Below are 21,150 nucleotides of genomic sequence, written 5' to 3' on the forward strand. Positions count from 1 at the left end.
TAAATAGGCAACGTGGAGCATGAAGACCCAATTTTCAATATTTTCTGCCACCCTTGTACGTTCTGCCCATGCTGTGTAACCCTTCAAGTACCAATATGAAGGAACTTAAGACATCTCGCCTCATTCAGCAATGATCAGACTACCACTAGGGTTGCCAGCTTATCAACCCAAAACTGCAGCTGTACTTACAACTGCAACTTGGCGTGAATAGGTGGTAACACCCATATCCACACTGTGACAAAAGTTTTGTCTGCTGGTTTCTGGACATCAAGATGCTGTTAAAAGTAAAATAGCAGGCTGGACTTTTCTTCCTGACTCATTTGCAAGTATTATATATTATTTATGAATCAACTTTCACATTTATCTCATGGCGATTTATGAATGTACAATAAAAACGGTGTGCGGAAGTGAGAATTCATTTTCACGCAAGAACACAGGGACCTATAGTAGTGAAGACAGGTATGTGTGACTGAGATGCCTTGGTCGGGGGTGGAAGGAGAACCTCAGGTCCGTGGGGAGGCAAATGTGACTCTCCAGGTTTCTTCATTTAGAAGACATCTGAAGGTAGCCCTGTATTGGGAAGTTTTTTAATATTTGATATTTTACTATGTTTTATATATGCTGTAAGCTGCCCAGAGTGGCTGGGGAAACCCAACCAGATGGGCAGGGTAGAAATGAAATGAAAAATAAAATAAAATAATATATAATAATGATAATAATAATAATGATAATGATGATGATGATGATGATAATAATAATAATAATAATAATAATAATAGTAGTAGTAGTAGTAGTAGTAATAATATTGCCCTTCCCAAACCACATCCCTCCCTAGTTTTGCTCTCAGCCCTCATTTTTTTGCCTGGTTGGAATGTGCCCTTGAACACTCAGTATTGAATATTTCCTCTTTCATACCTGGATGAATGATGGTGTGTACAGAATGTTCCAATTATTGCATAACTGGAATAAAAGTTTGTTTTTTTAAAAAAAAGTAACTGACCCCTGGACAGTTAAGTCCAGTGAAAGGCGACCAAGGGGTTGTGGCGCTCATCTAGCTTTTCAAGCCGAGGGAGCCGGCGTTTGTCCACAGACAGCTTTCCGGGTCATGTGGCCAGCATGACTAAACCGCTTCTGGCGCAATGGAACACCGTGACAGAAATCAGAGCATATGGAATTGCTGTTTAGCTTCCCGTCACAGCGGTACCTATTTATCTACTTGCACTGGTGTGCTTTCGATCTGGTAGGTTGGCAGGAGCTGGGACAGAGCAGCAGGAGCTCACTCCATAGCGGGGATTCGAACCGCCAACCTTCCGATTGGCAAGCCCAAGAGGCTCAGTGGTTTAGTCCACCACCTACCCTATAATGCTAAGAGTTGCATCTATGGCTCAGATCACTTTTGCTTCCAGCCCTGCCCATGTGGCTCCCAGAAGGTCCCCCCCCCCCACAAATAAGTATGGCCCTTTAGCAAAGAAGGATTACCTCACCCCTGCCTTAAACAAAAAACAGAGCTTGCTCCCAGTTCCAGCCCTGATGCTTATCCATCTTAAACAAAAGGCTGTTGGTTCAGGGTAACAAACCACCTCTGACAGTTTTGCTAATATAAGCCAGCGCCCAGGTCTGATTATTGCTCTTAGAGAAAGCACTTACAAATAAAGGTTGCGGCTGAGAAAAGAGCTGTGCGAAGTTGGCACACAGAGCTGAAGCTCTCTTGCACTTTACTCTCCTCCTGAGGACAATGCCACTAGCATCCTTTCAAAAAATTTACCTGTGGAAATAGAGGAGAGAATATAACCATTAAGAGACACGGGAAGTAAGAGCAGATGGTAAAGATTATCCCAATGGTCTTTATTCTGCAAAAATAAGAACAAACACCCTTTGCTGCACCTTTTGAAAACTATACGTTTGGGACTCTAATGAAACCGAGAAATAGGACTTCAGTCATCAGTATTAAACAATATGCAATGATTTGATTATTAACCAGAAAAAGTGCCAAATCATTGCCATTTGCCTATTAAAAAATAAACACCTGTCCCTTCATCCAAGCTCCAATGCAGATATATAGCTAAGAAAAAGAAAAGTTTCTTTCTATATACTATCAGCTATCTTTCAAAAATGTGTCACACAATCAAAGAGAAAGCAATGTGGTACATATAGACTAGTCAAGAATGGTGCTTTCTCCTGTTTTTGGAGGGTGGCATCTATAAAAATACTGTTAGTCATAGTTGTGACTAATACTGGGCAACACCGTTATTAAAAAATCTTCTCCCAGCCTCTGCAAACAGACCACATTCTATTCGTCCAGACATAGTGGAATTTCACAGCCGAAAGGAGGGTGGCAAATCTCACTTGTTGCAGAGCCTCTACCATCACACCATTTTCTCATTTATATAAACCATGCCCATTTCAGAGGAGCTCTTTTTGAAGGAAAAAATGTTACAAATTATTGTTTAAAAGACATTGAATTAACTAACAACACGATCAAGCACGCAACGTCAAAAGCAGAGGCTGCCTTTTCAAAATAGAAGGCAGAAAATTCAGCACAGCGAAGACAGGAAAACCACAATCCAAACAAGCAAAAGTTTTCTCTTGTGATCATTCACTAACACAGAATCCACCAACCTGGTGCACCCCAGATGTATTAGCCTACAACTGCCATCAGCCCCAGCTAGCATTGCCACCCTTTTCCAGATACCTTGGAAAAGTGAGGTCTTGGCACTGTGGGGGGGGGGGCAGTGGGAAGCACTGATCCAGGGGGCAGAGAGGCCATACTAACTAAAAGATCCAAATGTGTCCACAGGCCTAACATGCTTGGTGACCTGTGGGTTGGCGCTCAAACCCAGTGTACAGCAGAAGGACTTCAAACAACCTCATTCACTACAAACCAATGACACGCCCAAGGAACACTTATCCACTGTAAGGATCGAATTATAGGCATAATTAACATTCTAAAGCACCACATGTGGGGAAATTCTACTATGCCAGGCATGGAACTTTGCCTGCTCAGAACGAGAAAACTCTAAACCCAGTGTTAGAAACTGAGATATGAAAGCTAGGAGCTAAATGGCACCTTAAACCTAGGCTATGGGCTCAACAGCGGAATGTCTAGGTGCAATTTTTTTAAAAAACAAGAATACAAAGCTGAAAATGAATGAACTGCAGCTAAAACATTATGTTCACTTTCCACATGCTCTAGTCCTTCCCCTTCTCAACTCCCTAGTATTCTTAAGAGAGTCTCTTCTCCAGTCTTCAGAGAGTAACTGGAAGTGGGTAGGCAGAAAAAGGTTCTCCTTTCCTTCCACTCCGCAGTTTTAATCTGAAATCATAAGCCCAGAGCTCAGAGACTGCTTGCACTAATGAAATTCCCTGTCGCAAAATGCGCCTAGAATAATGGGAGTTTCGAACACTGTCTGAAACTAAGACACAGAAATGCAGCCCTAATTCAGCAAGTACTCTATGAACAAATTTGCACAAAGCGTCGATCTTTTTCTGAACCTAGACCCAAACCAGAGTGTATATATGCTCCATAAATATCCATTAGCTCATTATAGCACAAATAAAGACCACATTACGGTTCAGAAGCAACAGACAGAGAGCATCCATTGTGTTCTACCTAAGGGAAGCAAAGCAAGCACTGCACAGCTTTACCAACAACTATAACAGGGAAAATAGAGAAAGGCTATGGGGTGCATTTTACACAGTGTCTCTCTTGGGACTTGGTTCTGAATTACCACACACAATCTAGACCGGTGGGAATAATTTGCACTCTGCTTCACAAGCCCATAAGCGCAAGCAGCACCACAGAAAGCCCAGTTCTCACTGTTATGGTGCTTTGGCTACAGTTACATACCACACCCTTAGCGCACAGAGCAAACGACTTTGCTGGACTAAATCCTATCCACTAAGAGCTTTGGGGGTCCTGATAGGTTCTGGACCACAAAGGCATTCAGCAGTTGAAGGGAGATGAGCAGCAGGGAGGGGGGAGACACACACACACACACACACACACACACACCACAATTCCCAAAGGATAAAGCTTCCCAGTTAGAGCTTCTGCGCATTAGGGCCTCCGCCATTGTTACCGTGCAGCTGAAAGGATGAGTATAATGGAGATGAACCAAACACATCAGCCCAGGGGATCAACATCGTGCATTCATTCCAGCACCACTCAAAATGAGCAACAATAAGTTCACTCCTGCTTTCTGTAGCCTTGCTAAAGGACAGAGGTGAATACTGAATAAAGATCTACCCAATTAGTTGCAGGTTGGGGAGGAAAGGAGACGCATGGAGGTTAGCGAATACGGAGGAAAAGACACACACCCTTAGGTCTCTCTTATAAATAGAGGATGGGAAGAGTGTGTGCTTAAGAAAAACTCACCCCACCTATTTTTCCAGATGATCAGCAAAGCCTTTTTCACTCCGGTGGCCTAAACTTGGGGAACCTCTACGTACTATTAAAAACTCAGGAAACATCAGTTTAAATTGTTTCTTGCCACACCCCTCCAAAGCTTACTTTCCATGAGTTTATGTATGTGCATTAAATCCAGTAAGGTCACACACTTGCGTATATCATAAGAAAACACCGAGAGTAATTGTATTTGCCTTTGCGACAGAGCTGGGGGGGGGGTTGAGCATGGAAGGGGGGGTGGAGAAATTGACAGCATCACATTTTTTGCCTTATGGTGGTGGGGAGATTGCCCCCCCATCCCAAATCATCATTTTTTTTTTATACAAAAATAACAACAGAGGAGTTAAGGAGGCCTTATACCCAGCCCTGGGGGAAATGCGCTGAATGTGTATATATGTCAATGTCTCTCTCATCACATGGAAAAACTCTTATTCCCCCCTCCACACAAACACATGATGTGAAGATTGGAGACAAACAACCCACTCCCCTTTTTCTGCTCCCCTCTAACGAAACCTTGCCCTTCCTCACGTCAAGGTTTGTTTTTCCTTGTTAAGTGTTGCTTTAAACAGATAAAGATTTAGGGTCTGTGAGCATGCAAGCATCCCAATGCAAATTGCAAAATAACAGGTATTTATTTAACAACAACAACCTCCATCAGGTGGAAAGTGATTGATTTGTATATATCAGTAACTTTGTACTAATGTAACGTTTTTATATGTAACTCTGCATTTTTGTAATATTTTGTTTAAGTTGTCGGTTGTTGCTTCAGTGTTCTGTACACCGCTTAGATATATATTTAATATACTAAGTGGTACAGAAATTAAATAATCACATAAATAATCAAAAAGAGGGTGGTTGCCTTAGAAGCAGGGAAATGCCATTCCACACACACATATAAAAACACCTGGTGTGATGGAGGGGCACAAAACCACTCCCTCTACATTGACACCCCCACATACACACTTTCATTGAACTAAATCTATTTTTAACCCGGCCTCCAAATGCAATGCTTCAAGGCAGTTTATAACATTCAGTCACACACACCCCTCCCAAAAAGAGAGTGACTGCAATTAAATATCTAGATATTGCTGCTTTAGACTGAGGAGGATCTGTTAGGTTTGATGCAAAGCTCAAGTTAAGTTTCTGGTGATGGATCTGAACGGCTGATAGCTTAAATATGTTTAAACACGCCCAGATACACAGCGCAACCCGGTCGGATGGACAGGAAACAAATAATAAAAATTATTATCATTATTATATAGACACACACGGAGCATAACATATACGAGTGTATACATGCAAGCTATTATCCACGCAGATACACACGCACAAATCTGAGCGTGTACTCTCGCACACATATATCGCTACCTCTATAAAAGTGTGCACATGTATACAAACCTACAGTCGACGGCGTCCCGATTTCATTTGTCCGTGGCTCTAATGGCCATCGCAAAACAGAAGGAGCAGCCCGCGCATCTCCGACCACAAACCGGCAGTGAATACAAACTCCTGCTAAATAATAAACGCCCCGGAAGCAGCGCTAATGAAGAGTGCTTAAAAATACAGAGCACCGAGGTATCGATATAAATGTGTTCGGGCTCTTCCCGCCCCAGACACGTGCGTGCGTGCGCGTATATACACACATTATATTGCGCGCACATCGCACGCAGGATCAAAAGAACCTTGATCGACATCAGCCACTAGCCGTAGCGATAAAGTAAAAAACACCAATGCACTGAAGACAAGAGGTAAAAACTTACCTAGGCAAAAAAATACATTCTGGAGGGTCCCATCAATAATCAAATTACTAGATCTTAATTCTAATTGCCCCTGCTATTAAAAAAATAATAACTGCAGTAGTTGGGTTGTTGCTTTTTTGCTGCCACCTGGTTAGACACAGCAAAGCTGTATATATCTTTATATTATATATTATTATTATAGATAGATAAATATATTATGATAGATCTATAAAAATCCCAGCACGCGAGGACTCCTCCTCCCCTCACCCGCACCCTAAAAGATGGAGAGCACCCAGCACCCCACCCACACAAAGGCGCTCCCCACCCACCCGCGACCCCCAGCGAATTTCGGGAGAAGGGAGAAGGCGAAGGAGGAGCCACGCGGGGAGGAGGATGGATGGAGGAGGAGGAGGACCTGGCCGGCGCAGCCACCTCCGCGGACCCCGCCGCTCCCTCCCTCCCTCGCCCGCCCACCTGCCTACCTGCCTCCTGGGCTCAGGGCAGACTGAGGCCGAGGGGTCTTCGCTCGAGCAGGCCCGTCCCTGTCGGAGGCTCTCCTGCTCCCGCCGCGACGCACCACACGGCCAACTCCGTCCAGCTGCAAAATGGCGGCGGGGATGAAAAGGCCTGAGGGTGGGCGGAGCGGCCGCGCTCAGACCCCCGTTCACACGAGCGCGCGCGTGTTGAACGCCCCCTCCCTCCTTGCCTCTGGCTTCCCTTAATGGCCGCTGCCTTCGCTCCACGCCTCCCTCAGCGCGGTGCGGGTTCTCGGCTCTCCGCGACACGCGGGTTGTTTTGGCCTTCCTCACGATGCGCCGAGCACGCGCGTTCCGACGCCTCGGCGCTGGCCCTTCCTCACACAGCCCGCAGGTTGTGTATGTCTGGTGTCCGTTCGCACACACACACAAACGCCTCAACGCCCACCCTTCCTCACGATCCGTGTGTTCAGCGTCTCTCCTGCTTACCCTTCCTTACGGCCCTCACAACACGTGTGTTTGGCGTCTCTTCACACACACAGCCATCAATGCCCGCCTTTCCTCACAGCCACTAAATATACATCACTTTTCAACACTTATTACTACCAAGACTGCCCCCCTTGACGTTTTGCCCTTCCACACGACCCACCAAACATGCGTTTTGGCATCTCTTCCCAGTGCTTGCCCTTTCTTGCAACCTCTCAAATAAGTGCGCCTTTACCCCTCAACCCTTGCCATTCCTCACATGTATTCAGCATCTTCTCCCCCTCCCCAACATGCGCTTCCTCACAACCGCTCCCAAACACGTATGTGTAGCATCTCCCTTTTCCCAGGTTTTATGCCTAGTGCAACAACAGACAGAGGAGGAGGAGGAATTGCTGGCTTGCAGCCGTTTTCCTACATCTCCCCGATCATGAATGTGTGTTTGCTGGGGGTGAGTCAGAAAGGAAACTCCACTACGTTTCTCCACGCAATTGACTGGCCTCCACTGTACCGTTAGGCAGGGTGAGGCGCTTGCCTGAGGCGGAAGATGCTTAGCGCTGCTTCTGCTGAGCTCCTTCTGTAGGAAATCTAAGAGCGTTGCACAGCTTTGTCATGCATGCCCTGAACTAATATGCAGCTCTCGGGCGCATTTATTAGGATTCTTGGCACAATTGTTATTGACACTGCCTGGATTTGTTCAGTAAATTCACCAAGCATTCTCTTCTTTTCTCTCTCTTCCCACCTGAAAGTAGTTCCTATAAATACAGAGTGAACTGAATGTGATTTAAGTTCCTTCTGTGTGGGAATTTTAGGTCATTTTAAATTCAATTCTATTTTAATTCAATGTTTCATCACACTTAAATCTCTGTTTGATTGTGGTCATTGCATTTACCATTTTTACCTATCTAAGAAATGACCCTAATGTTTAAGCTTTTCAATTGCTACACGCCCCCCTGCCACAAATTATTCACACGATATTCTGTGTGTGTTTCAGTGTTTTCTTAAGTATATTTTATACTTGAGCAGAGCAGCTTGGCCCCACAGCTGTGGGTGCCCAGAGCCGTGGGTGCCATGCAGCGTGCATGGCCCTGGCACCAAAATTTGTGGGTGCCCGGCGCCTTCATGGGGAATTTTGTGGGTGCCCAAGGTCCCAGGGAGTTGGCACCTATGCTAACGTGGAAGTGAAATTTGACTGCCAGCCCACTCTGCTTTGGTACGTAGACTGTGGGAGAGACCTTGTCCTTTTTCTCTGGAAGCAAAATGCCTTAGGCTGACTCTGTCCATGATTGTTTCTGTCCAGAAACGCTGCCTCCTCTGGTCCTGATCCCTTTGCCACCCCAACAGAGCAGGCTGCATTCATCACTGATCCCAAGCAATTGCCAGCCTTGAAGATGTTTGAGAGGGGAATTCCTACCTGCTAGTCTAGGCAGGAAGTCATGGCACTTATGCATTCTGTGCAAATACAAGACAGACCCCAGAAGCTCTGTCCTGTATTGAACCTTGCAGCTCTATGGAGGAAAAAAAATATCAATTTTCGATCCCACTGTTTGTTTTTGCAATTGCTGCCAGTTAACTCTGCCCAGAAGTGGGTTGTTTAGAAGCATTCAGCTGCAAACTGAATTGTAGAGAAGACACATAGAAAGGAATTGGTCAGGATGCAGCTGAAATAGATAATATGACTAGATAATATGACAGAGTTGTTGTTAAGAAATGAATTAAGGCAGGGGTAGGTCATGGCCACATGACCTGGAAGCTGTACGCCGGCTCCCTCGGCCAGTAAAGCGAGATGAGAGCCTCAACCCCAGAGTCGTCCGCGACTGGACCTAACGGTCAGGGGTCCCTTTACCTCTTTAGGCAACCTAAGGCCTGTGGGCCAGATGCGGCCCAATTGCCTTCTCAATCCGGCCCACAGACGGTCCGGGAATCAGCGTGTTTTTACATGAGTAGAATGTGTCCTTTTATTTAAATTGCATCTCTGGGTTATTTGTGGGGCCTGCCTGGTGTTTTTTACATGAGTAGAATGTGTGCTTTTATTTAAAATGCATCTCTGGGTTATTTGTGGGGCATAGGAATTCTTTCATTCCCCCCCCCCAAAAAAAAAATAATCCGGCCCACCACATAGTCTGAGGGACGGTGGACTAGCCCACGGTTGAAAAAGGTTGCTGACCCCTGGATTAAGGTGCTATAGACTGGTGTTCAGTTTCATCTGTGTTCCAGGTAGTTCAGCAGTGTGTGTGTGTATGTGTTCCCACTAACACTTGGATAGATTTTCATTGATCAGTCAGTTGTATATGCTTCTTTAAGTACTTTTCTGGAAGTTGAAGATACAGTGCTTGGAAAGTTCATTTTAAAAAGGAGTTAGTTTCAGTTTACTCCCTCCAAAACTGAATTAGTTCCAGTTCCAGTTTGCCCCCTCCAAATGGGAACTAACTCCATTCCAGTTCAATTCATAATTCATTCACGTGGTCATCAGCTCTTTTTTTTCAGTCTTCAGAATTTTACAAGCTGCTCTACTGAAGTATAAAATATACCGTATTTTTTGCACCATAACACTCACTTTTTTCCTCCTAGAAAGTAAGGGGAAATGTCTGTGCGTATTATGGAGCGAATGCCTGCGGGTGGCAGAGCGGATCTGCTGCAGTCGTGAGCAGAGGATCCATGGTTCCCCTTCCTTCCCTCCTCCGTGGCTCGCTTTGAAACAGCAAAGCGGGAAAAGAGCCGTGGAGTGGGGAGGAGAGAGGGACAGAGAGCCTGCTTCTTTAAAGGAGCAAACTGGGAGGGAAGAGGAGCCTTCTCCCCTTATACCCCTCTTCTTCATTATTAGCAGCATCCTTCTCCACACACCCCACGCGTGCTCCTTGTCCCTTGAGTGCTTTTCCTTCCTTCCCCACTTAAAACGTGGTTACAAAGCACAGATCCACATGGATCCTCAGGATTTTTGCATTGGGCTACTCCAAACTCACTGTCAGATCACAGCATGAACCACAAAAATCATATATCCACTGTTTCATTTAGAATATTTTTTTTCTTGTTTTCCTCCTCTAAAAACTACGTGCGTGTTATGGTCTGGTGCGTGTTATAGAGCGAAAAATACGGTACTTAAGAAAACATTGAAACACACACAGAATATCATGTGAATAATTTGGGGGGGTGTAACAATGGAAAAGCTTAAACAGTAGGGTCACTTCTTAGATAGGTAAAAATGGTAAATGCAATGACCACAATCAAACAGAGATTTAAGTGTGATGAAACATTGAATTAAAATTAAAACAGAATTGAATTTAAAATGGCCTAAAATTCCAACGCAGAAGGAACTTAAATCACATTCAGTTCATTCTGTATTTATAGGAACTACTTTCAGGTGGGAAGAGAGAGAAGAGAAGAAAATACTTGGTGAATTTACTGAACAAATCCTGGCAGTGTCAATAACAATTGTGCAACCACGGTTTGAATGCTGGGGAAATTTGATTTCCCTTGAGCAAAGACGTCTGGGTCCTCTGCAGCAATTGAGTAACACGGCCACACATTTATTGTGGAGCAAAAAAGACCCCACAGAAATGCACAGAAACTTGCAGGATTCAGCAGACCTCCCATGCCCATCAAATCGCCACTCATTCTTTCATTCTGGCAGAGTATTTTTCCTTCTATGCTCACCTCTACGGATGCTTGCTTTTTACAGATGCCGAGTTATTTGACGCACCCCTGTGGCTGGTGGAAGGTGGTCCATTAGGGTGAATGGGGCCCTGCCCCACCAGCTTCAGTCTGCCCTTAGCCAGCCCCTCCTGCTTTCATCCATCCCAAGAGGTGCCCCTGGCTGTCAGCTTCTTCCTCCTCCATCTCAGTTTTGCCCTTGTAGAACTTGGGAGGAAGGGAGATGGGGACAGCAGAGGCTGACACTGCCCCACCAACCTCACACTTCCCTCAGCCAGGCTCCACCTGCCTGCCTTCTTTCTTACAACCAGTGTAGGCGGTGACACTACTCCCTCCTCTTTAGTCTTGTTGCTGGTTTTGCAGAACTCGCAGAACCGTAGGGGCCATGTGGGTCCAACGCCCTGCAGCGCAGGAATCTGTCATGCGACTTGCGCCTCGAACCCATGACCCTCAGATCAAGAGTCTCATGCACTGCTCAACGTGGAGGAAGATGGGGACAAAACTATAGTTGACTCTGTCTGTCATGAGCAATAGCTTTCCCTGCTTCTCTTCCTGCCAGTCCTGGTGGGCACCAACCACCACAAGATGAGGGCAGATCTAGAATTGGAGGGCTCCCCCTGTCATTTTGGCTCTGGCTCCAAGTTTAGTAGGCCTCACCGCTTTCCACCCAATCAAGGGGCACCAGCCACTGCTGAATGCGGCCCTCCTTTTCATACACTACTAGTCTATCCTCTCAAAGGCCAACCTCCGGTAACGCCCCACCACCACTCCCATCTTCAGGCTCCTGCCAACTTTCCCAGTCGTCAGGACTGAACACGGTTTCTCAAGAACTGCAAACAGCTTTGCAGGACAAAATTGCCCCGAGCTTTGTGAAAGCCTTCCCACCCACTCCACACCCCTTTCAAAGTCATATGTTAAAGTTTAAAAGACCTTGAAAGATGAGTTGCACAAGGGAAGCAAGAAAAGGAATTTCTCTGGAGCTGTCTTTAGGAACATAGAAATCTGCCTTCTCCTAGTCTGTCTAGCTAGCTCAACATTGTCTATACCTTGGCTGACATCATCTCACGAAGGTTTCAGGCAAGGGACCTTTCCAGACTTACCTGGAAATGTTAGGGACAGAAATCCCTATCACAGCAACAGGAGACCCAAGTATTTTAATTGTATCCCTCCCCCAACACAATTCATTTACCACTCTTCTTCTCTTTCTTATATTCTATCCTCTTTGAAACCATTATCATCCCCTTAATAAAAATCCTAGATTACAGTAACAATTAAAGAAAATAGAGATCGTTTGCTCCAGAATATAGTGATAGGTTGGGGTGCAGCCTAATATGTGTGTCATCAACTGAAGGCCAATGAGAAATTCAGCTGTTGTTAAAAGATTGTTATGTATTTAATAAAAGTACAGGTGTGTTTCTTCTTTGAACCAACAAATGAGAGACGCAACTAAATGGTAATTTCGAAGGTTATAGTAATATACTGTTACAATATTCGGGGGGGGGGTAAGCTGTATGCCTTACCTCTGCTTCTAATTTCTGGATCCAGCACAGATTCAATTCCTGGAATAGCCAGGCTAGCTTTCTGGTGACGTAATGGTCGTTATGTATATGGTATTAATGTAGCAAAGTAAGTGGCTCTGTGCCAGATGGCAAATGGATGCCCCCCTCCCTCAACTTCTAACCCTCTTTCAAGACAGGGCAAAGTTGAGAAATGAATGATGGCAGGCTGCAGGTTAGGCAGTTGGGAGACACAGCTATGCCTGGTTCCTTTTGGAATTCAAGGCTGTGGCAAGAGACCCTCTTAGGGTGTTAATGCTGTGAACCCCTCTGTCAGATTGTATATATGTATAAATCCCCATATATCCTAAAGACGCCACAGTCTCTGCTATACCTCATTCCAAAGAAAACAAAAACCCTGGGTAAGTGCCTGGAACCCCTGGAATCTCATACCACTCAAAGATTTGGGTAGTGTGAACAATACATTAACTAGGACACTATTGTCTGTGAATGGGATTTGCAGGATAATGGAATATAGGAAGCTGCCTTATCAGATCATTGGTCCATCTTACACTGACTGGCAGCAGCTCTTCAGGGGTTTCAGTCAGGGAGTCTCTTTCGGCTCTGCTTGGAGATGATGGGGATTGAACTTGGGACCTTCTGCATGAACGGTAGATTTTCTACCACTGATCTACAGCCCTCCCCTCTGCAAAGCCATTGGGATATCCATCCACTGGTTGCAACCATTTGAAGAAGCCATAAGAAAAAGAAAATAATAGGCTGTTGTGTTGATCCATTAAGAAAAAAAATCCACATTAAGGCAATACCTTTATTAAGACAAAATAAAATATTAAATAATAGTGAGCATTCATCCTGATACATTTGCACAAAGTTTTCAAGGAGGTCACACTGAATTTTTACTGAGCATTCATTCTGATTTGTTTTGGGGGAAGTTATATGATGCTGTATCAAGCAAGTGCTAACCCAAAATTTGCAGTGCTTTATCTCCATCGCATTCCTTATGGCAAGAAGTTTGAAATTTATTTATTTTTAGTGGGAAGGGAAAAACAGGTTTGTTAAGCAAGAACATCAAATCAGCTTTAATTGCAGAACCTGAATTTGTGGTATGCACTTGAATCCCACTTGCAAGCTAGCAACAGTCTGGAAATGCCTTTAGAAAATGTTATTTGGAAGAGTCGTATGCACAGTAACTACTTGTGCTAGTAACTGTTTTGGCAAAGAAAGGGCAATGTGATTCCAAATTGTGGAAACCCAGCAAAATCAAGAAGACCCCAGTGAGTTTGTGTGCATGGATGTACATATGAAACATAAACAAGGACTGACTGAATAATGGCCCTTTGTGGTTAATTGGCAGCAGATGTTTTCCAATCATCTACTGACTTCAGAAGTCACCTGAATCTCTGCCTGAGAGATGGATCTAGATTTTCTCTTGCTGGATAGAGACAGGATAAAGTCCTCTCCAAAAGCCCCCTCAAAGGCCACCATTACCGACTGACGGAACTTCTTCTGCCCCACAAACACATAAAGGATGGGGTTGATGCAGCTGTTGAAGAACGCCAAACTGGAGGCCAAAGGGATTCCCAAGAACAAAGCCATCTTGAGTTCATGATTTGCAGAACCCTTGGACATCTCGAGCAAGGAGAAGATGTGATACGGGAAATAACAGAGGAAAAACGACACTGTCACAGCTATGATGATCCTGAAAGGTTTGGTGGACTTGGTTAGACGTCTCCGTTTCATCCTGACTGCCACGATGCTGTAGCAGACCAGGATCACGGTGAAGGGAAAGAGGAAACCAAACAGGAACCTGGATATGATCATAGCTTTGTGCCTCATCCTCCAAAGCCTTCGTGTCTCCTCAGTATTGTAATTGTCAGACAAAGCAAAGTTATTGAAGCAGCTGGTGACGTTCCTGGAGTTTGTTGCGGTGTCTCGAAAAATGAGGTACGGAGAACTGATGATGAAAGCTGTGACCCATGTCACCAGAGCGATGCCATATGCCAGCTTTGTGGTTCGGTAGTTTCTGGACCACACTGGGTAGACAACCAGAGCACACCGATCCATGCTAATGATCATCAAGAGGAAGACACTGGCAAACATGTTCAGGAAGGCAATGGTGCTGTTCAGCTTGCACAGAAGTTTCCCAAAAGGCCAGTGGAAGCCCAGAGATGTGTAGGCGATGCTGAAGGGCAGAAAAAATGTGAAGACGAAATCCGCAATGGCCAGGTTGAGAAACCAGACTACGTTCACCGTCTTCTTCATCTTGAAGCCTGCAATCCAGATCACTAGGCCGTTCCCGGTCACCCCGAGGAGACAAGCAATGCTGTAAATCACTATGGACAAGAGGTGCATTTGTTTTTGGAGGCCCAGATAGCGGTCAGTGTGAGAAGAGGTGGTGTTCTCCTGCCACCAGGTCAAATTAGACCGGAAGGTCAACGAAGAACTGTTCTCCATTCCCAGTGAAGTATTCATCCTCCTGAAATCTTATAAAAATCATCCAAATGTTTGAGAAAATAAACGCTTCAGGAAAAGCCAATCAGGGAAGAAAATACAGGGTTAGCTATGTTAGTTTCTGCAACGTCAATCCGACTGAAATTGGAATTTATTGTGGCAAATTAAAGAGTTTAATTGAACTAAGGTAACCTTTGCCTCGGTTGGCCTTAAACAATGTTCTTTTAAAGAAGGAGTGTATTGAAATTTGGGTATTTGCTGCTAAATATTTCTAGAGTGGCCAAAATGTTGCTGTTCATCTTTTCAAGCTTTGATGTTATATTTCTGCTCCTTGATCGTTCAGATTTATATATTACTTGTGTTGTTATTTTGGCAAGCTTTTGAGGCTTCTTCATTATAGCTAAATAAAATTTATCGCCACTACACCAGTTCCACCAGACCATATCTTCCCCCCATCTCTCTAGCTGCTAATAAAAATACATAAAAATTCTATTTTATTTTATTTTACACCACTGGCTAAGACAGGGATCAGGAAGACTCACCCCTTCTTTTTGCCTCTTCCAACAGATGTCTTTGCTGGTTCCAATTCCTGGAGCAATCTAACACGTTTTCTCTAGAAGACTTTAACGGAGTGTTCTTCCCAGTGGTGAATAATCTTGGCCTGAATCTTTTCCTTCTTCTTTCCACACGTCTTTGTTTAGGGGAATTTTGAGAATCTAATTTATTCCAACCTCTTCTTCCCCTACATGTTATTAATGGAATTTAACCCTTGGACTAGTTGTAATATGCGGCATGTTTTTATTTTGGTCACCAACTGGGGTGGCTTTAAAAGAGGATTGGACAAATTCATGAAGGATAAATCAATGACTACTAATCACAAAGGCTGTGTATTTCCTCCATTGTCACAGGCAGTGTGTTTTCAAGGAGAGTAGACAGTATTGACTATTTAAGGAGCATTCCTTCTGATTTGACAGTCTCAGCTGTACTATACAGTGGTGCCCCGCAAGACGAAATTAATTCGTTCTGCAAGTTTTTTCGTCTTGCGAATTTTTCATCTTGCGAAGCACGGTTTCCCAAAAACCCCCAAAAAGGCTACCACACCGCGTGCTATGAGTTGCTCTTGCAAGACGTTTTCGTCTTGCACAGCAAGCCCATAGGGAAATTCGTCTTGCGAAGCAACTCAAAAAACGAAAAACTCTTTCGTCTTGCGAGGCATTCGTCTTGTGAGGTACCACTGTACATTTAAAGCAGTATTATACCTCTTTAAACGGTCACGGCTTCCCTCAAAGAATCATGGAAATTGCAGTTTATTAGTATTTTTTTTTATAATAAATGTTTATTAAGATTTTACAAAACATAAAAGTCATCAAATCATATAAATCAAACAATCAGATATAACAAAACAAAGAACAGAAAAACAGAAAAATACACAGTTAACAAAGAAAAAAAATAAGAAAAAAGAAAAATCCACTTTTAAGTTCCGAAATTCCATATCCCCCTGTCCTGACCTCCTCACATCTCTCTTTTTTGTGTTCCTCTTTAATTCCGTCAAATTCAGCAAATTCTAACCCTCTTTCAAACCTCATTTATAATTATATACTTCCATTTATTATGTCTCAAATTTCCCTTGTCTTGGTCCTTTACTCCACCTTGTATACTTTGACATAATATTATTCTGGTCATACCCCCCTTCTCCTTTTTAAGATTCTTCTTTTCATATCTCTTTTAACCATATCCCAAATGCCATGTTACCTTCACTTCCCACATCATATTAACACTCAAACATTTTACAATATTTTTGTAGATAGTCCTTAAACTTTTTCCAATCCTCTTCCATCAATTCTTCTCCCTGGTCACGGATTCTGCCGAAATTGCAGTTTATTAGTAGACCCCTCAGCTCTCACCTGTGGCTCCTGGAAGCTGTAAGCATGTGACAGTGGCCACGGCTCAGAAACAGCTTCAGCTGGCCGGCTAAACCAGGTGAGGGGAGCCGATGGGTCTCAAACCCTTCGAGAGTTAGGGACTTCCCCTGTATGTGGAGAGAGGTTGCGGTGGATTAAGCAGGTGAGGCCAATAGTGGGTCCAATTGTCAAGTAGGCAGTTTCTTCACATGGTTTAGAGGGACGTGAGGGGCAGATGGAGCTTGTCAACCTGCGAAGGTAGCCCATCTAGGTGAAGGACAACTCTGATCCTAATTCTCCACTGCCCAGTGCTGGATTTACGCATAAGCTAAAGAAGCTATAGCTTAGGGTCCCAATCTCTTGGGGGCTCCAAAAATATTTAAAGGAAAAAACACCTGAGATGTACAGTGGTACCTAGGGTTAAGAACTTAATTCGTTCTGGAGGTCTGTTCTTAACCTGAAACTGTTCTTAACCTGAAGCACCACTTTAGCTAATAGGGCCTCCTGCTGCATCCTGAAGCAAAGTTCTTAACCCGAGGTACTATTTCTGGGTTAGCGGAGTCTGTAACCTGAAGCGTATGTAACCCGAGGTATCACTGTGATTTGCAAAATAAAAGATAAAAAGCAAATAAAAAAATACCTACATACAACAACAGTGGTTTGTGCTGTGTAGGCTCCTATTTATGTGAAAATGGCTTTAGATACCTATTAGGTCCATAAATTACCATATAGCATATATTCAACACAAAAAACAACGGCAATTTGTTGTTGACAAAGGACAGTTGGACATAGAAAGGGCCCCATTACCTTCAGTAGCTTAGGGGCTCATCAAACCTAAATCTGGCCCTGCTACTGCCTTGTGGGATGGGGGGGAGGGGGAACTCAGCCAGATGGACGGGGTGTAAATAATAAAATGAAAATAATAAAATAGTATTTGTATTCAGGAGAAGAAAAGTTGCAGGAATAAACCCTACATAAATCCAGAATGGAGCACCCTAAGACGGTTGCACCCAAGGGGGTCACTTCAGTGCTGTTAACACCGTGGTTTGAACTTCACCCCCAGAAGTGCACTCGATTGTCTCTCAAGACAGAAAGATGCCAGCAACATTAGAAAATGGGATACTGAACAGTGGAGATATATTGCCTGCCTACAGTCCCAATTTCAGGCACATGTAAGTCCCACTGTAGGATCTACTCTTGAGAAAATACACATAGAGTTGCAGTTTTATTTTTCGTGTGACCACCAACTTCTAAAAGCACTGGAGCAAGGCAAGTGGGGAGAAAAAACGTGGCAACCTTGTGAAAACGTATGTTGAATATGAATTGCATCCCAAAAACTCCTTTCAGTCTTTCTACCTTTTAAAGAGTGGTATAGTCTGATTATATTCTCTGCTATGTTATCTCCAAAGTCACCAGCTAAATAGATTTTATGATTTATTGAAGGAATGTATACCCTGTTTACTATATGTCTATAAGACCATCATATATGACAGTTACATGTATGTTGTGTGTTGCTTCCTGCACTGAAATGCTGTCAATCTGATCTGCTTATCCTCCTCAGGAGGAGGCTGAGAGTTGCTTGTTGCTGTTTTCACCTGTCACCAGGTATTGCCAGTGTTTCAACATTTTTTATTTTTCGCTAGAGGAAAGGTGGTATTCTTCAGGGAAGAAACCAGTCTGCAGGACTCTTCTGTGTGTTATGGAGAGTGGTTTTTAAATCCTTGCATTGGATGAAGTAGACTTGTACCTACAAAAGTATGTATTGATTTAAATTGCCAAGGGTATATATAGTGGTTAGAGTGTCATACTAGCACTTGGGAGACCAGGGTTCAAATCCCCACTCAGCCATAGAGCTCTCTGGGTGACCTTGGGCTAGTCCCTCCCTTTCAGCCTAATCTACTTCATAAGGTTGTTGTGAGGATTATATAGGGAGGAACAGAACCATGTATGCTACCTTGGGCACCTTGTAGGAATGGAGAGATGTAAATAAACAAACATATTAATACCAAAGACGCACTACTTTTGCTGGTGGGTTCAATTCTGTTTCTTGGGTTCAGTTTTTTAGTGTTTTATTTTTATTTAAACTTGTTATTTTGTTTCAACCATTGTTTGCTTCTTGTATTTTAATACTAGGGTCCCTCTTTGGGGAAAACGGTCTATTAGTAAATAATAAATGAAAAGGCTTTTTTAAAAAAGCCTGCACACGTTCAGGTACACCTTCTCAATATGTCTTTAAATAAATATATATATAGAGAGAACATTTGTACCCTGCTCTTCTGCCAAAATGGCTCCCGGATCTGCTTACATACAACCAGTCGAAACAGGACATTCCTCCCTACAGGCTTACAATTTTTATTTCTTTTTAAAAGACACACAGAGGAAAAGGGACAGGGAGGGAAGCGGAAAAACAAACCACGAGCCCAAATTTCTAAACAAGTCCTATAATGACCAGCTGGCGCGGTTCAGAGGCAGGAGGTGCCAGATAGAGCTGGGTTGTTTTGCAAAGATGATGGGAGTGAGCCGCCAGCTTCCCCTCTCTTGGTGGAACGGCTGCCCAATAAATGTTTTCCTGAAAGAAAGAAAAAATACTCTGCGTATGCTCAGAGGCACTCTGCCCGAGGTGCAAAAAAGCACTGAAGATCAAAACTGGCAGCTCTGATAACGAGGAGGGGGCAGAGCTTGTGCGTTCTAAAGGGAGCTCGAACGCTCTCAGCCAATAACGAGCGAGGCAAGGTAGGGAGGCCCGGGCCGCTTTCCCCCGATTGGCTATGACGCAGACGGAGGACTGGCAAGCGGATCGCGCTGATTGGCTGCGGACCGAGGCAGAAAGTGCTGAGAGTTCTATTCCGCAGAGCGCGCTGGGCCTTGAGGATTTAAGCCTAGGAGTCGAGGGGAAACTTGCCCTTTCTTTCGAGGGATTCTCCAGCACGTGGCGGGGAACTGAGGAATCCGGTAAGTACTGAGGGTGTGGGTTTGCAGACTCTTTCCCCCTTTTCCGTGCTAGTGCTGTGCTTGGCTGTCCACCCATATTTTATCTCCTCCTGCGCGGCAGGCAGAAATCCAACCGGTGAAGCCTCACTTTCTCTCCCTGGAAAAGCTGCATCTGTTGCATTTGCAGCCCTGTGCACGGCTCTTAAAAGGCAGAGGAGATCTATCAAGTAAGGTGAAATGTTTGTAATCCCTAGCTTCTGGGGGTGGTGGAAATGCATAAAGTTTTCACTGTTTCAGAGGACTGGGCTGAATGAGGCCTGAGGGCGTTTAGTCCTCTGTAAATGTTGTTGTTTAGTCGCTTAGTCGTGTCCGACTCTTCGTGGCCCCCTGGACCAGAGCACGCCAGGCACTCCTGTCTTCCACTGCCTCCTGCAGTTTGGTCAAACTCATGCTGGTAGCTTCGAGAACACTGTCCAACCATCTCGTCCTCTGTCTTTCCCAACATCAGGGTCTTTTCCAGGGAGTCTTCTCTTCTCATGAGGTGGCCAAAGTATTGGAGCCTCAGCTTCAGGATCTGTCCTTCCAGTGAGCACTCAGGGCTGATTTCCTTCAGAATGGATAGGTTTGATCTTCTTGCAGTCCATGGGACTCTCAAGAGTCTCCTCCAGCACCATAATTCAAAAGCATCAATTCTTTGGCGATCAGCCTTCTTTATGGTCCAGCTCTCACTTCCATACATCACTACTGGGAAAACCATAGCTTTAACTATACGGACCTTTGTTGGCAAGGTGATGTCTCTGCTTTCCCCTGTAAATACTTGCAGCCATGTTTTTTAGAGCATGTTAGCAGTTAGATCTTGTCCTCCAGGAACGGGGAACCTGCAGCCTTCAAGAAGTTGCTGGACTCTCTCCATCAGTCCAGGCAGCATGGGTAGCGATCCAGGGATGTTGGAAGCTGTAATCCAGCACAGTTCGGAGTGTTGTTGTACTTTGCTATATTTGTTATGTTACACTAGGTAGATTATATCACAGACTTTGAGAAAAACGGGGATAGGATATAAACACCATAATAATTAACATGCCGATCATCAAAAATGTGCCATAAAGTGCAGGGCTAACCATCTTTATTCGTAGATGTTCCTCAAAAGTCAGCAGCTTACTCATGACTAAGTGTTATAGGATTGCAGTCCTAAGCGCAGAGCCACCCCACACATATAAAGTGCACCCATGGCTTCCCCCAAGGAATCCTGGGAACTGTAGTTCTCCCCTCACAGAGCTGCAGTTCCCATCACCCGTAACAAACAGCAGGTCCCTGGATTTTGTGGGGAAAGTCTTGTGCTTTGAAGCGTGTTGGGTGTGCCGTAAAAGTATGGTGCGGATCCGCCCCTCGTCTTTCTGGAATATGCCAACCAGATCATTTTTAGTGCCAATAGCGTGCGGGCAGTCAAGCTGCCGCTTATCCCTTTTAAACAAGGGTTGCAAAATTTAATGATTAAACTGAGTTATTTTCCTCAACACTGACTGGTTTACCTGCAATGACCGATTCCTGAATATGGATAGCTTGCCCACAGTGACCTGTATGGCCTGTCTTGCATGA

General features: G+C 44.4%; 2 protein-coding genes across 6 annotated transcripts in view; both read right to left on the reverse strand.

Moving 5' to 3' along the window:
• The window catches only part of PRPSAP2 (phosphoribosyl pyrophosphate synthetase associated protein 2), a 31,031-nt gene extending 23,898 nt beyond the window's left edge, over positions 1-7,133 (reverse strand). The window contains exons 1-2 of one of the 5 annotated variants that reach the window (XM_053364195.1): positions 7,110-7,133; positions 1,648-1,765 (exon numbers count right to left, since the gene is read on the reverse strand). The gene's annotated coding sequence lies outside the window, so the exon portion shown is untranslated. The other 4 variants (XM_053364192.1, XM_053364196.1, XM_053364194.1 and 1 more) reach the window with 4 other exon arrangements.
• A 6,374-nt stretch (positions 7,134-13,507) lies between these two features.
• On the reverse strand, positions 13,508-14,743 carry LOC128401324 (chemerin-like receptor 1). The gene has a single exon (XM_053364197.1). It carries the CDS (start codon positions 14,741-14,743, stop codon positions 13,640-13,642), a length of 1,104 nt encoding a protein of 367 aa, XP_053220172.1. The 3' UTR covers positions 13,508-13,639.
• Between the last annotated feature and the right edge of the window lie 6,407 nt (positions 14,744-21,150).

The sequence above is a fragment of the Podarcis raffonei genome, chromosome 14, assembly GCF_027172205.1.
Source record: "Podarcis raffonei isolate rPodRaf1 chromosome 14, rPodRaf1.pri, whole genome shotgun sequence".
NCBI classification, from domain to species: Eukaryota; Metazoa; Chordata; class Lepidosauria; order Squamata; family Lacertidae; genus Podarcis; species Podarcis raffonei.